At 47.4% G+C, this 14,315-nt stretch overlaps 1 protein-coding gene across 1 annotated transcript in view; it reads right to left on the bottom strand.

The window, feature by feature from the left end:
• Pitpnc1 (phosphatidylinositol transfer protein cytoplasmic 1) overlaps nt 1–14,315 on the bottom strand; it is a 276,715-nt gene that overhangs the window by 111,735 nt on the left and 150,665 nt on the right. Inside the window, exons 3-4 of the mRNA XM_075990302.1 lie at nt 7,415–7,503; nt 6,642–6,649 (exon numbers count right to left, since the gene is read on the bottom strand). Coding sequence (XP_075846417.1) covers nt 6,642–6,649; nt 7,415–7,503 — 97 coding nt within the window. The remainder of the gene's footprint in view (nt 1–6,641; nt 6,650–7,414; nt 7,504–14,315) is intronic.

Raw genomic sequence — 14,315 nt, 5'->3', positions numbered from 1 at the left:
TCCCTTCACAGCGACATGGGGGAACTGATGCTGTGGATCTATGTGGTGGCTTTTCTTTTCTTCCTTTTTTAGTTCTAGAATAATCACTACTTGGAACGGCAGCCAGACTCCGGACGTCAGCCAGTTTCCCCCATACCTTCCTTTGGGATCCTGTAAAGTTCAGAAGGACCTGGCAGTTCCGAAGGGCTGGTTAAATGGTCAACCCTCTAAAAGGATGCCGTCACGTTGTTCTTTGTGTACTGTGTAATTAAGACTCCCTCCCCCCACAATCAAGTTAAAGATATTTTCCACTTCCTGAGCACGTGACGTCTCCAACATTTTTCATGGTGACAAGAAAGCTTTTATTTCTTGATAACTGGGATCAGGTTGACATCTGAATGACCCTGTCTAGAATGTCCTCCTGTCTGGGTTTTGCCAGCAGTAAGGGCAGGATGAGGTCCAGGTGACAGGTTGGTTGGTCAATACAGACCTAAAGGTCAGACCTTACTACAGCCCTGGGCGACGGATGCTGCGCAGTGAGATTGATGTGAAGATTTTCGGGTTCCAGGGGCAGCCTTTCAAAGAAAGGGACTGCATAGCATTCTTGGTTGGGAGAAATTTTGTTTGGGGATATAGGACAGGAAATCTTGAACTTGAGGAAGACATAAAAGAGAGAGGTATTTAAGATCAAAGGACTGGGGGATAAAGAGCTCAATTAGACAGCCTTGGAGACAGGAAGACATTTAGGCAATGGAGAGCATCTGCCAGCCGTCCCGGGTGCAGAGCCACGTTCAGAGTAAAGGGTGGGCAGAGAGCGTGAGAACTCAGGCAAGCACAGCCCGGGTGGGGTGGGAGGGTGGGGGCGAGTGGGAGGGAGTGGCGGCTGCAGGATGTGTTACGCAGGCCTGCAGGAGTGCACCTGGAGCCAGAGGGAACATTTCAGATCCCCAGTGACTGGGGAAATGGAAAGAAAAGCAGGCCTATTTTGGAATGGAAAATAAAGGCGGATTCATCAGGAACATACAGTCTCCCTATGGAGTAAATGCAAAACCTGACCTGGCATTCTGCGGCTCTGTGACCTGCCCTCAACCCGCCCTGCTCACCAGGGTCCAGCGGCAGTACCTACCCACGGGGTCTAAATCAGCACGCTCTACACTGAATCAAAGTCCCGACACCCAGTGTGACAGTATTTGGAGCTGGGAACTAAGGAGGAAGTAGGCTTAGATACGATCAGGAAGATGGAGGCCCCGAGATGGGATTAGTTCCGCATAAGGAGAGAACAGAAAGTGTACTTTCTCTCCCGTCCGTGCTAGGATGTAGAGAGAAGGTCACCGCTGGAGAAGATAGGCCACCCCAGGAGGAGCTGCCAGTCTTCATGGAGGGCACTAAATAAATAAATCAATGCCTGTTATTTTAAGTTGCCCAGTTTATGGTATTTTGTTCTCGTGGCCAAGCTAAGACACAGCACATGTCTATAGTGAGTTCTGTGATCCCTCAGGTTAAGGGCAATGTCACCATCTCCCAGACGTGTTCCAAATATAACGTTTATCTACAACACAGGCCCCCATTGCAGTACTGACAGGCTATCCTAGGCTACACGAGGAGTAGGAAGCCAGGCTGGGACACATGAGAACCATTTCCGCAAAAAAATAAAATAATAGCTCAGTTGGAGTACCTGCCAAGAACCAGTTCTAAATTCACTGGGTATGGTGGTGCATATGTGCAATCCCAGCACTCAGGAGGTGGAGGCAGGAGGATGAGCAATTTAAAAAAGAAAGGAAGAAAGAAAAGAAACGGTGAGCTGGTGGGATGGCTCAGTGGGTATAGAGCACGTGTCAGGCTGGCCGGCGACCCTGGTTACATTCCCAGAACCACAGTGGTATAAGAGAATCAACCAGGTAGTGGCACAGGTCTTTAATCCCAGTACTTGGGAGGCAGAGGCAGAAGGATCCCTATGAGTTCGAGGCCAGCCTGGTCTACAAGAGCTAGTTCCAGGACAGGCTCCAAAACTACAAAAAAAACCCTGTCTCAAAAAACCGAGAGAGAGAGAGAGAGAGAGAGAGAGAGAGAGAGAGAGAGAGAGAGAGAGAATCAATTCCTGAAAATTGCTCTTTGATCTCCGCATGTATGCTCTTTGACCTCCCCACATCCAAATCATATCCACACCATAATAATAGATAAAATATTTTTTCTTTTTCTTTTTTATTGTTTTTTTTTGCCTTTCTTTTTTTTTTTGAGACAGAGTTTCTGTATAGTCCTGGCTGTCCTGGAACTCCCTCTGTAGACTCTCAGATCTGCCTGCCTCTGTCTCCGGCGAGTGCTGGGAACAAAGGCACGCACCACCACTTCCCAGCTCAGATAAAATATATTAAAAAAAAAAAGGAATAGTGACAGTTATGTATTCATCTGACACGTTAAACATTACCCGACTGTCCATCTGTGCCAATCCTAAGTAAGCCAAGAACCGCCTTCCAGCAGTTTCTGTGAGCAATTGACTGGAGTTAAATGCAAGCTAGTTTCCCAGGTTCTACACTTCCCATTCCTTTCTCTCCCTGAGTCCATAGGGAATCTCAGCAGCCCCCCTGCCCCACCATTTTCTTTTGAGACAGGGTCTTACTATGTGGACCCGTAGTCTCACACTCATAGATACCCATCTACCTCTGACTCCGACTGTTGGGATTAAAGGCCTGGCCCACGATACTGGGTTGCAGGTGTCTCAGTCCCTGTAACCTAATTAACATATAATCATACTGCCTAGATGATGTCCCATACACGTAGGACATAGCAGTAGTGTAAGTTCGTTTTATATGCCATTTCTGAAAGTTCAACTCTAACTGCAACCTGTACTTTTTCACCTTCTAAGGCTGGGGGCCTTGCCTTACCTCCTAGCACCCCATGAACGAAACAACTTCTGCCTAAGCCTACTGCACGCTACTCATTCCTGTCACTTACACTGGGGACTGGACAGAATGTCCGTGAAACCCAAAGCTCCAGTCCGGAGGCCAAGGGCCTTCATTTCATGCTGCCATGGTTTGTCAGCCTGGTACCCCCAAATCCTCGTTCCTTCTTCCCTCCAGTCTGGTCCCCAGCTGGCAGTTCAGCTTGCTGAGTGTGCAGTCCCGTGGGACAGGGCTGAGGCCAGCCGAGTCCTCGGTGACCTCGAAAAGACGCCCAAGACTTGCTGACAGCGCTAAGGTTTTGACGAGGATGTCCACGTTCTTGTCACCAGATTACGACCCCAAAGGGCAGAGATGCTCGGTGGTGTCATCAGGCATGACGCCTTGCACACATGGCTGCCCAGCGAGTGACTGCTGACCTCAGACAGACAGACAGCAACCCAAAGAATTGAGGAAGAAAGAATTTTGCAAAAGACGGGGGGCAGAATAATGGAAGAGCAAGTAAAATGTTGAGTCAGACAGAAAGTCACGTGCGGTAGCACTGGACAACTAAAACAGGCCTCCTCTTTGAATACTGCATCCCCAGTTTTCTTGAACAGGAAAGTCCCATTAGAGCTTCAGGAACGCTGGGGTGGGGGGGGCAGAGGCTTGGCAGAAGTGCAAGCCACTGAGAAGCCCTCAAGAGGAATAGAGGCTTCTAAGGGAAGACTTCAAGGCCACACAGGACAGACTGTCAAGTGTCTGCATGCCGTTTCCAGGTCTGCAGGGGAGTTTCTAGATTGGAGTGACAGAGGTGGAATGACCCACTCTGATTGTGGGTGTCTCGACTCCATGGGCTGGGGTCTTGCACTGGATAAAAACGAGGAAGAAAGCTGACCACCAGCGTTTATTGCTTTCCACTCTCTGACTATGGATGCAACTCGACCAAATTGCCTCGCATTCCTGCCGCCAAGCCTTCCCCTTCCCGACGGGCTGTATTCCCTCTCACTGTGAACCCGAATAAACCTTTCCTTCCCGAGTCCCCTTCCTTGACCACAGCAATGAGAATAGTAACTAAAGCTTACACATTCTTTAAATGACAGGACTACTACACAGCATTCTGACTTCCTCTGTCACGGTTATCTGTCATGAGCGGCTGTGGTGGCGCACCTTTAATCCCAGCACTCCCAGAGGAGAGGCAGGTGGATCTCTGTTCAAGGCCAGCCAGAGCTACACAGTGAGACCTTGTCTTTTAAAAAAAAAGTCTATCATGTTCATGTGTCGTATGTACACATGGGGTCAAATCAAGGTGATTTAACCCTAAGATTTCAGGCAAAGAGCTGTCTTTGTGCAGTTTGAAATCACCAGCTCTCTTTGTCCACATCACTACTGACTTCACCTCAAACGAAAAGGCACAATGTTTCAGAGTGGGATGGAGGAAAACATTAAACATCCACTCCCTAGATAGCCCCTTCATGATGACAGTGGAGCCCAGCCTGGCTGGCCTGGCCCCGAGCTCTCTTCCTGTTCAGAGTCCATTAGAAGGATGGTGGCTTCTACTACAGTGTCACAAGGAGCAGTGGACACATGCTGAGTATCAATTACACATCACATGCTAGGCAAAGATTTCAAGAAATTGTCCAACACAATCATCACTATACCTTCGGGAGACAATGCTAGAGCTACCCCACTTTTTTGTTGTTTTTGTTTTCCGAGACAGGGTATCTCTGTGGGACAGTCCTGGCTGTCCTGGAACTCACGATGTAGACCAGGCTGGCCTCGAACTCAGGGATCTGTCTGCTTCTGCCTCCCAAGTGCTGGGATTAAAGGTGTGCGCCACCACTGCCCGATGCTCCCCCACTTATAAACAAGGAAAGGAAGGCTTGCATGGAGGGCAAGTGGAGGCACTAGAAGCGGGGTTCAAACAACTCCAAAGTCCAACTCTTTTATGTGGGTGCAGGTGTGGTTGCATGTTTGTGTTTGGATGCACACGTTCATGTGTGTGCATCTAGAGGTCAGAGATGGATGTTTGTGTTTGGATGCACACGTTCATGTGTGTGCATCTAGAGGTCAGAGATGGATGTTTGTGTTTGGATGCACATGTTCATGTGTGCGCATCTAGAGGTCAGAGATGGATGTTTGTGTTTGGATGCACATGTTCATGTGTGTGCATCTAGAGGTCAGATATGGATGTTTGTGTTTGGATGCACACGTTCATGTGTGTGCATCTAGAGGTCAGAGATGGATGTTTGTGTTTGGATGCACATGTTCATGTGTGTGCATCTAGAGGTCAGAGATGGATGTTTGTGTTTGGATGCACACGTTCATGTGTGTGCATCTAGAGGTCAGAGATGGATGTTTGTGTTTGGATGCACATGTTCATGTGTGTGCATCTAGAGGTCAGAGATGGATGTTTGTGTTTGGATGCACATGTTCATGTGTGTGCATCTAGAGGTCAGATATGGATGTTTGTGTTTGGATGCACACGTTCATGTGTGTGCATCTAGAGGTCAGAGATGGATGTTTGTGTTTGGATGCACATGTTCATGTGTGTGCATCTAGAGGTCAGAGATGGATGTTTGTGTTTGGATGCACATGTTCATGTGTGTGCATCTAGAGGTCAGAGATGGATGTCAGGTGTCGTCCTTGATTGCTCTCTGCCTTGTTTTTGGAGACAAGGTCTCTCACTGAACCTAAGCTCATTGATTCAGTCAAGCTGGACAGTCAGTGAGTGTCAGGAATCTGCCTGGCTCCTCACCGCCCCTCCCCTTGCCCAAATCTTGTCATACCCACTGTCATACCCAGCTTCTGAGTGGGGGCTGGGATCTAACTCAAGTCCTCATGCTTTTGAGGCCAGCACATTACTAAATAAGCCACTTCCTAAGGCCCCTAAGTCCACTTGCTGATATACACAGAAAAAGGGCTGGGAGATGATTCAGCGACTGAGCGCTCTTGCAGGACCCAGATTTGCTCCCTAGCATCCATAATGAGTGGCTCACAATGTCTGGGACTCCAACTCCAGCGGGTTCTGGCATTGTTTTGATTAATGATTGATGTGGGAAAGCCCAGGCCACTGTGAGCAGCGCCAGCCCTAGGTACTGCCTAGCACTGTGTTGTATCAGAAAGCAAACCGAGAGAGCCAGGAGGAGCAAGCCAGCAGGCAGTATTCTTCCAAGGCCTCTTCTCTCTCCATCAGTTTCTGCTTCTAGGGTCCGTCCTCACTGTCCTTCATAATGGGCTGTGAGCCGGATGTTAACCAAATAAACCCTTTCTGGCCCCAAGGTGCACGTGGTCAGAGTTTGATCACAGCAACAGGAAGCCAAGTAAGGCAGTTAGTCTGTCTGTCTCTAGGACAGGAAGGAATTCAGTTAGCTCATCAAGCCGAGGAGACAGAGCATTCTGACACTACTGTCACCATTTGTATATGAATCTCCCCGACATAAAAGGCCCCTCCCTCCACCAAAACCATAATGTCTTTAACACCACATTGAGAGATACCCTTATTAGAGTGAACTACCACCAATAAAGCAGCTAGGCTATGCAAGAATCGCAGGCCAAAGTTAATTATGGAAAGTGACTATTAAGGCACTTTAATTACATTAATATTCTTGAAAAAATTTAAGAACACTTAACTTATTGCTTTATATATATATATATGTGTGTATGTAAATTATATAATAGCACATATTTAAATATTTCCAATTCTGAATTATTTCTCTTTTTAAAAAATGACTACATTAATCCACAGATCACAGGCAGAATATTTAGGAAATTAAATGAACTTACTGTGTATTCTGATCCCAGGCGTTCAGATGGCAAAGGGAAAAGAAAGAGAGAAAAAAACTGAATGAGACCAGTTTCACAGAACACAAACCACAAGCCTAACGGTTACAGACAAGTTATAATTATTAAAAACGAGCTAAAGAAACCTTTCGAAAATTAGGTTTCTGTAAATATTGAAAGTCTCCATGTTTCACAGTACTGCTGCGGTCGGCCAGATCAGGTCAGTTAGACAAGATTCAATTAGCCCATAGACTTGCGACTTGCGGCTAATTAAAAACCCAAGTGCTGGCATTGTCAAGGCAAAATGAGAGACTAACAATTACAGTAGAACATTACACTAACCACAAAGACATCTTTTCAGCTGAAAGCAGGTTTTTTTTTTTAATTTCTTTTTCTTCTTTTTCAAAAACAATTACAAAGAGCGTGAAAAGAGGCCGAGGTGGGATCCCGAGACCCTGCGTGGATGAGGGCTGGGAAACAGCCATCAGAATCTGGGGCGAGGGTATAGGGCCTGATACGTATTCAGAACAGAGAGTGTGAGGAAGAAGAAATATTAAAGATTTTCACATTCTCTGAGAGGAGAGAGAAAAAAATTCAAAGCAAAATAGAAACAAGCCAAAGCGAACGGCTTGCTTGTGGACAAATGTTAAGGGAAAATACGGATTAGAAAACCTCCAGATGGCCCTGTGGGAACAGTCTGCCCTCACTCAGTGAGATTCCACCTCTGCCCCAGCTCCGTGCTTGCTGCATGTGGCTGGCCTGTGCTGAGGACTTACCTGTGATTGTATAGGGGTAATAATTCCAAGCCTTCTCAGTCACATAAAATATTTTGGGAACAACAGCTCTAGCCCAGCTAGGCAGTTTGCTGAAAAAGAAGGAAAGAAAGAAGGCTGTTAGTCTGTCAGGTCCTTCCTCCAACTGGGTACAATGGCATACCATTAGTGCCAGGCCCCCTGTGGTATCTTCTGACGTAGCAAGCTTCTTGGACATATTTGTGTTCTTTTTGAAAAGATTTATTTATTATGTATATGTACAGTGTTCTGTCTGTATGTATGTCTGTGCACCAAAAGAGGGCACCAGATCTCATTATAGTTGGATGTGAACCACCATGTGGTTGCTGGGAATTGAACTCAGGACCTCTGGAAGAGCAGTCAGTGCTCTTAATACCTGCGCCATCTCTCCGGGCCCCGAGACATATTTGTGTTCTTTCAAAATATAGGCAGAAGGCACCAGGCAGCTGGGCTCAGAGGAAGGTTTCTAGGATGTGTTCTGCATGCATGCATCTCTGTGCACCATGTGTGCAGTGCCTGAGAAGCCCAGAAGAGGGCATCAGTTCACCTGAAACTGGAGTAAGAGATGTCTTGTGATACTGGGAATTGAACCTGGGTCCTTTGGGAGAGCAGTCAGTGCTCTGAACCACTGGACCATCTCTTCGGTCCCTGAAGATAGAGCCTTTACAGAAGCCAAAGGTGACGCGAGCCTTGAGCGTCACCTGTCATTCCAGGCATTTCTCCCTCCTGAAAAACTGTCCCTGCAGAAGCTGCTCATTTACCCTGCATCACATTTCTCAAAGGACGGCTGCTCCCCGACAGGGGCTTTTTATAGTTTTTGCTGATGACTGAGCCCATCAGATGCTGACGGCGGAGTGCTACTGAGGTTGATGTGGCGTAGGGAAATCCCACTGGCTTGCTTGCTGTCAATCACATGAGCCAGACTTCCTCTGGCTCCAGCTTGTTTGTACCCAGGGCACAGTGCCAATGGACAGTAGAGGGTCATGCAGAGTCTAGTTCCAGGCGAGCAGATTTTGGTATCTTGATTTTTTTTTTTAAAAAGATAGATTTTCATATATTCCAGGCTGGTCTTGAACTCACTATCTAGTCTAAGATGACCTTGAGCTTCTGATTTTCCTACCTCTACCTGGAGTGCTAGGGTTTATGTGTGGCTGGGGACTGAACCCAGGGCTTTGTGCATGTTAGACAGGCATTCGACCAACTGAGTTCCTTCCTCGGTGCCCTCCTTGTGCTTATAATAAACAGGGCTGGAGCAAAGCACTCTTCAGCTTGGACAGAGTATGTGTGTGTCTCCCTCCAGTCCCACAGCCCCCTCTCCACTATCCTCTTGTAGGGAGTGCACTCATGTTCCCTTCATGTCTCACCTTATTTCTGGGTGCCCCTTCCATGTAGCACCCTGAGGCAGCCCACAGAACTCATCCCTTGTAACATATTAGAACCCTCCTAGCAGAACTTCCATCCTAAGTAGCCATCATCTTCGGGTAGGAAGAGAAAACCACTGACAAGTTTCTATCCTCATTGAGACTTCGGATAACAGCCCTGGCTGTCCTGGTACTCACTTGTAGACCCCGCTGGCCTCGAACTCACAGAGACTCACCTGTCTCTTGTCTCTCAAGTGCTGGGATTAAAGGCATGCACACAACCCCTATCCCTCGTCTAAGAACTTTAATTTTTGATGTTCACCCAAAAATTCATACAAGTCAGAAAGCAGCCTAACCAATGACTTTATTTGTCTGTTGATGGTGCTGCACTAAAAACAAGGCTGGGGTTACAATTTCAGTCTCTATCCTTTTGTCTAGGAAGACGAGGGATCCTGGTGTAAGTCTTCCACCAGGTTAAAGTCGGGGAGGGGCATCAGCTACAGGCTCTGAGATGGTTTGCCACGGTCTGGAGGTGGTTAGTGTAAGTGATGGAATCTAGACAACCCGGAAACCAGTCTCTGGGCATACCTTGATCACATTAGTCGAGGTGGGAAGACATGCCCACCATGGGCAGTACCATCCCCTACGTGGCATCAGCTTGCATTGATAGTTTCTTTGCTCCGCATTTGTGGATGGGATGTAGCCCGGGGCCTTGACTCACCCATCATGATGAACTGTATTTTGGACTTTGAGCCAGAGCAAACTCTTTCTCAAATTGCTTCTGTCAGAGTATTTTACCACAGGGAAACAAGGAAAAAAATTAGGCAGACAGCAAGTGTCCTCCAAAGGCCTAAAGGCATGGTCCTGCTTGTGGTGCCATTGGAAAAAGGCGGGCTCTTTTGGTAAAGGGGTTTGGTGAGAGGAAATTAGGTCACTGGGGCAAGCCTTTTGGGGAGGATGAGTGTGGAACTCCAGCCCTCTCTTCCTCTTTTCGTCCCTGGCCACGAAGTGAGTTTCTTCTGACATATGCAGTCCCTACCCTGTTGACATTTGGCACCTCCACGGATGCTTGGCCCACCCCGCCATGTTCCAGAACCTCTAACACTTTGGGCCACCATGATCCCTTTCTCTGTAAGTTCATTACTTCGGGTATTTGATTATGTTGACGGAGAGCTGACTAACACGACGCTATTTAAGTACTGTTCAGCCCACTAACAGACCAGACCAGACCCTCTGTCAGCCCCCAGCTTGCCCAGAACACATCATGATTTGAATCATTTTAGTCTGAGAAACTGAAATTTACTTGTCCCTGCAACAGTGATTTAGCAGGACCTGAAAAGGGAAATGGAATCAAGTCAGTCCCTGACACTGTTACTGAAATGATGGACTCTGACACACAGCCCACAACTCTAAGAGAAAGCCTGTCACTCAAAGTCACTCCCAGATATGAAATAAGGGGCTCATTTCTAGACAGGAAGAGTGTCTGAATCAAGTCCTTGGTCCACATATGAGCCAGGACAGAACCCCCTAAAGGCCTATCTGAACAGCATAGCGTCCTAGCAACACAGCCCTTGGCTGTGAAACCGTGAAGGTGTGAGTGACGTCGCATCTGATTTAGTGCTCAGATGCCCACATTCCCGTCAGACGCCAACACTCCCTCTCAATGTGCATACACACACATGTACACACACACACACGTATATACCTATGTGTGTGGAAGCCAGAGAACACTTGGGGTGTCCTTCCTTTGGTACTGCCCACCTTTCTTTTGAGGCAGAGTCCTGCCAGGCAGTGGTGGCACACATCTTTAATCCCAGCAAGTGGGAGGTAGAGGCAGAGCAGGCGGATCTCTGTGAGTTCGAGGCCAGCCTAGTCTACAAGAGCTAGTTTCAGGATAGGCTCCAAAGCTACAGAGAAAACCTGTCTCAAAAAATAAAAAACCCAGAGAGAGAGAGAGAGAGAGAGAGAGAGAGAGAGTCAGTCTCTCTTGAATTTTTAAAATTGCCCATTACGGCTGACCAGTAAGTCCCAGAATTCTCCCTGGTAATCTACTTCCTCCCACTTCCCAACAGGGGTTATAACTGCATCAGATTTATTTATTTTATGTGTGTTTTATCTGCATTTACGTCTGTATATCACATGCATGCTTGGTGCTTGCAGAGGTCAGAAGAGGACATTGGATCCTCTGGAAAAGGAGTTATGAATGGTTGTGAATCACCATGTAGGTGCTGGGAATTGAACCCAGGTCTTCCGCAAGAGCAATAAGTGCGCTTAACCACTAAGCCATCTCTCCAAATTCTTTCCTTTTTTTAAAATGTGAGTTCTGGGGATCAAACTTAGGCACTCAAGAACATTACCAACTGAGCTCTCTCTCAAGCTCCCAAATGCCTTATTTCTTACTCTTATGCATACATCAATGACATAGCCAGGTAGCCATCTTGCCCTGGCTTACCTGGGGCCATTTGTTGAGCACTGGCATCTCCATATATCAAGATCAATTCTTCAGTCCTGGACAAACTGCAGGACGCAGTACCATTATCTTTCCCAGTCCCCATGGCACCTAAGTCACAGCTACCCTGATCATTAGACGGGTTTAGAACCAGCCTCAGGTGAAGGGTGTTTACTGTTCCTCCACAAGAAACTTCTGGTGATTTCCAATCCAGATTATCTGAAAGCCACCCTGCCATACAATTTCACACTAAATTGAACACTTACTCGGGATATTTTCAGGCCCGATGAACAATGAACACCATTGGGCCATATGTAGTCTAAATGGAATCTCATTTTACTTTTTCAACCAGGGTCAAAAATTGGACAGTCTTAACTGGAACTCTGGGACTTGGGCATTCATAGGGAAAGCGCCGGTGAAAAACTTCTCAGGCTCACACATGTCTCCCGTCACTTTCTGCACCATAGTTATGCAGAAACTGTGAGAGGGGCTCGTTTTAAACAGGACCCTGAACTTCTGCTTCCTCTTTGTGCTGACACTTAGCTACTGACTATTAATTAGCAGCTGACAACTGGCAGCTTCTGTCTACTTGGACAGCCAGGGACAGCCAGGTTCCTCTGTTTCTTCTCTAGCCTGACCTATTCCTGTAGGCAGACTTTTCTGTCCCACCAGTCAGTTCCCAAATAACCACACAGAGATTTATTATTAAATATAAATGCTTTACTGATAGCTTAGGCTTCTTTTTAGCTATCTCTTGTAACCCAATTGAACACATTGCGATTCATCTCTGTGCTGCCCCAAACTCGTCCACCCCATCTATGTACTTCCCATCCTGCTCGCTCTGCAGCTCCTGCTTTCTCTCCTGACTCCGCCCCCTTCTCCCTTCTCCAATCAGCTTTTTATTAATACGAGAGCAACACGTCTTCAGAGTGTACAGAAGGACTATTCCACGGCATATTCCCTTCCTCTCTTCTTCACTACCAAGTACACCAGACGAGCTGGCCCCAAAGCACCGGGGGATTCTGTCCCCGCCTCCCACCTTGCCCTAACAGGGCTAGGGTTACAGACAAGCCTGCTACTGTGTCTGGTTTTTACATGTGTTCAGGGTATCTGAACTCAGGTCCTCATGCCTGCAGCAAGTGCTTGACCCCACGAACCATCTTCCTGGTCCTCATTTGTGCGTCCACTGTGCCGGTTATCTGACAACACAGACAGGCAGAGTTTGCAGACCAGAGCTCTGCCCCTCGTAGTAGGGAGGGCTGCCCTGACTTCACAAGCAGAAAGTGGGCATGATCTCACTCCCTGAACTTGAACGCAGACACCACCCTCACCTCAGTGAGTTTTTGCACTGGATGTAGGAAAAGGGCAAGGCCTGGCCCAGGCTTTTGGAAGCCTCCGCTGGAACAGCATGAGGCCGTGTCACCAGCAGGCTGGTGGATCTAACGAGCCAACTGCACGCATCAGCAGCATCTCCAAGGGTTGGACAAATCCAAGGTGGAAAGTCTCCTGGCCCCATGCCTGCTAGGACATCATGGGAGAAGTATTGAGATGGGGACAGAATGAACTAGCAGGTGCTAAAAGGCAGGTAAGAACGAAGTCTCTCACGTACAATAGCATTTCCCATAGCTTTCTTTCTCTCGCTTTCCATATATGCAAATACACATATGTATGCTGCATCTAGGTATACACTCCCTATATTGATTATGCAATATAATTATTTATACGTAATATATAAAGCATAGCATCTAAAATAACATTCTGATCTATTATACGGGCAGTGCACTCTCTGTCACTCCCTGGAATGCGAGTCCCGCTAGGGCAGGGACCTTTCTTTTGTTCATCAGTTGCATCTCTAGCATCTAAAATGGTAGTGATTACCATGTGTATGTGTACATGCACGTGTATATATGCATGTGTATGTGTGCGTGTGAATACGTGTACATGTGGGTTTGCAGTGCTGGAGCTGAACCCAGGATCTTGGCATGATATGTAAGAAGTTTTAACAATAAGCTACATCTCCAGGTCCCAAGATATTAATTTACTTATTTGTGAGCATGGTATATGTGCACATGTGTGTACACACATATGTGGGAGCCAGAGGAGGATGTGGAGTATCCTGTTCTATCACTCTCCACCTTATTCCTTGAGACAGTGTCTCCCACTGAACTTACAGCTTGGCTTCAGCCAGTAACTCCCAGAAATCCTCCTGTTTCAGTTGCCAACACTTTTAAGAGTTATAGGGATACACAACCATATCTGGCTTTTAGAAGGGATGCTGGAACCTAAATTCAGGCCCTATAACAAACCCTGTTACCCATGAGCCATCTCTTCAGTCCCCAAAATATCTTTTAATGAATGAGATCTTCTCTGTGCACCTAGAAGAAGATTCTCTGAAAATCCACAGGGATGGGCAATTATGTCTTGACCTATGAGTCGGACACTTTCTCTATCACCAGTTGTCGGGGCAGTGGCATCTCACAAAGCCACATGAGCCTTGGGCACAGAGCTGACACCAAAGATGATCTGGGAAGTGGCCATAGTTGGCTCAGCAGATCTGGAAGAGGTTGGAGCACAGAAATGAGAAATGGGGAAGAGAGACCTAAGCCATGGCAGCGAGAGTTACTGTGAAGAAAAGGGACCAGATGGCAACACTGCACTCTGGATTCAGGACTTCCAGAAGCTTTGCCCTCTCCTACAAAAGTCACCAGAGGCTGGCGGGGATTGTGGAGGAGGGTGAGGGCCAGGTGGCAGAAAGAACAAGGCTGTCTTCATGCACATCTCGTCAAACAGGCAATGGGATCCCCACTGGAAGCTGGTGACCTCCTGATTGACAGATGCCGGAATGGCCTAATTAATCCCACAGCCATGATGGTGGAGAGTATATGTCATGACTGGAAAAGAGGCCTAAAAATAGAGTCCTCCTTCCCTGGGGTGCCAGTCCGTTCTTCAGCTCCCTTCTCTCCACTCCTGGGCGGCGGTGGGGAGATAAGCTGAAGAAAGTCAAAGGAAAAGCTGGGCCAAGGGACAGGCTAGGGATGGACCTCGCTGCTGTGACGAAATACCTGCAAAGAAATGA

This window comes from Microtus pennsylvanicus, chromosome 11 (assembly GCF_037038515.1).
Source record: "Microtus pennsylvanicus isolate mMicPen1 chromosome 11, mMicPen1.hap1, whole genome shotgun sequence".
Classification (NCBI taxonomy): Eukaryota; Metazoa; Chordata; class Mammalia; order Rodentia; family Cricetidae; genus Microtus; species Microtus pennsylvanicus.
The sequence above is the reverse complement of the archived record's forward strand: the minus strand, read 5'-3'. Positions and strand labels throughout refer to the sequence as shown.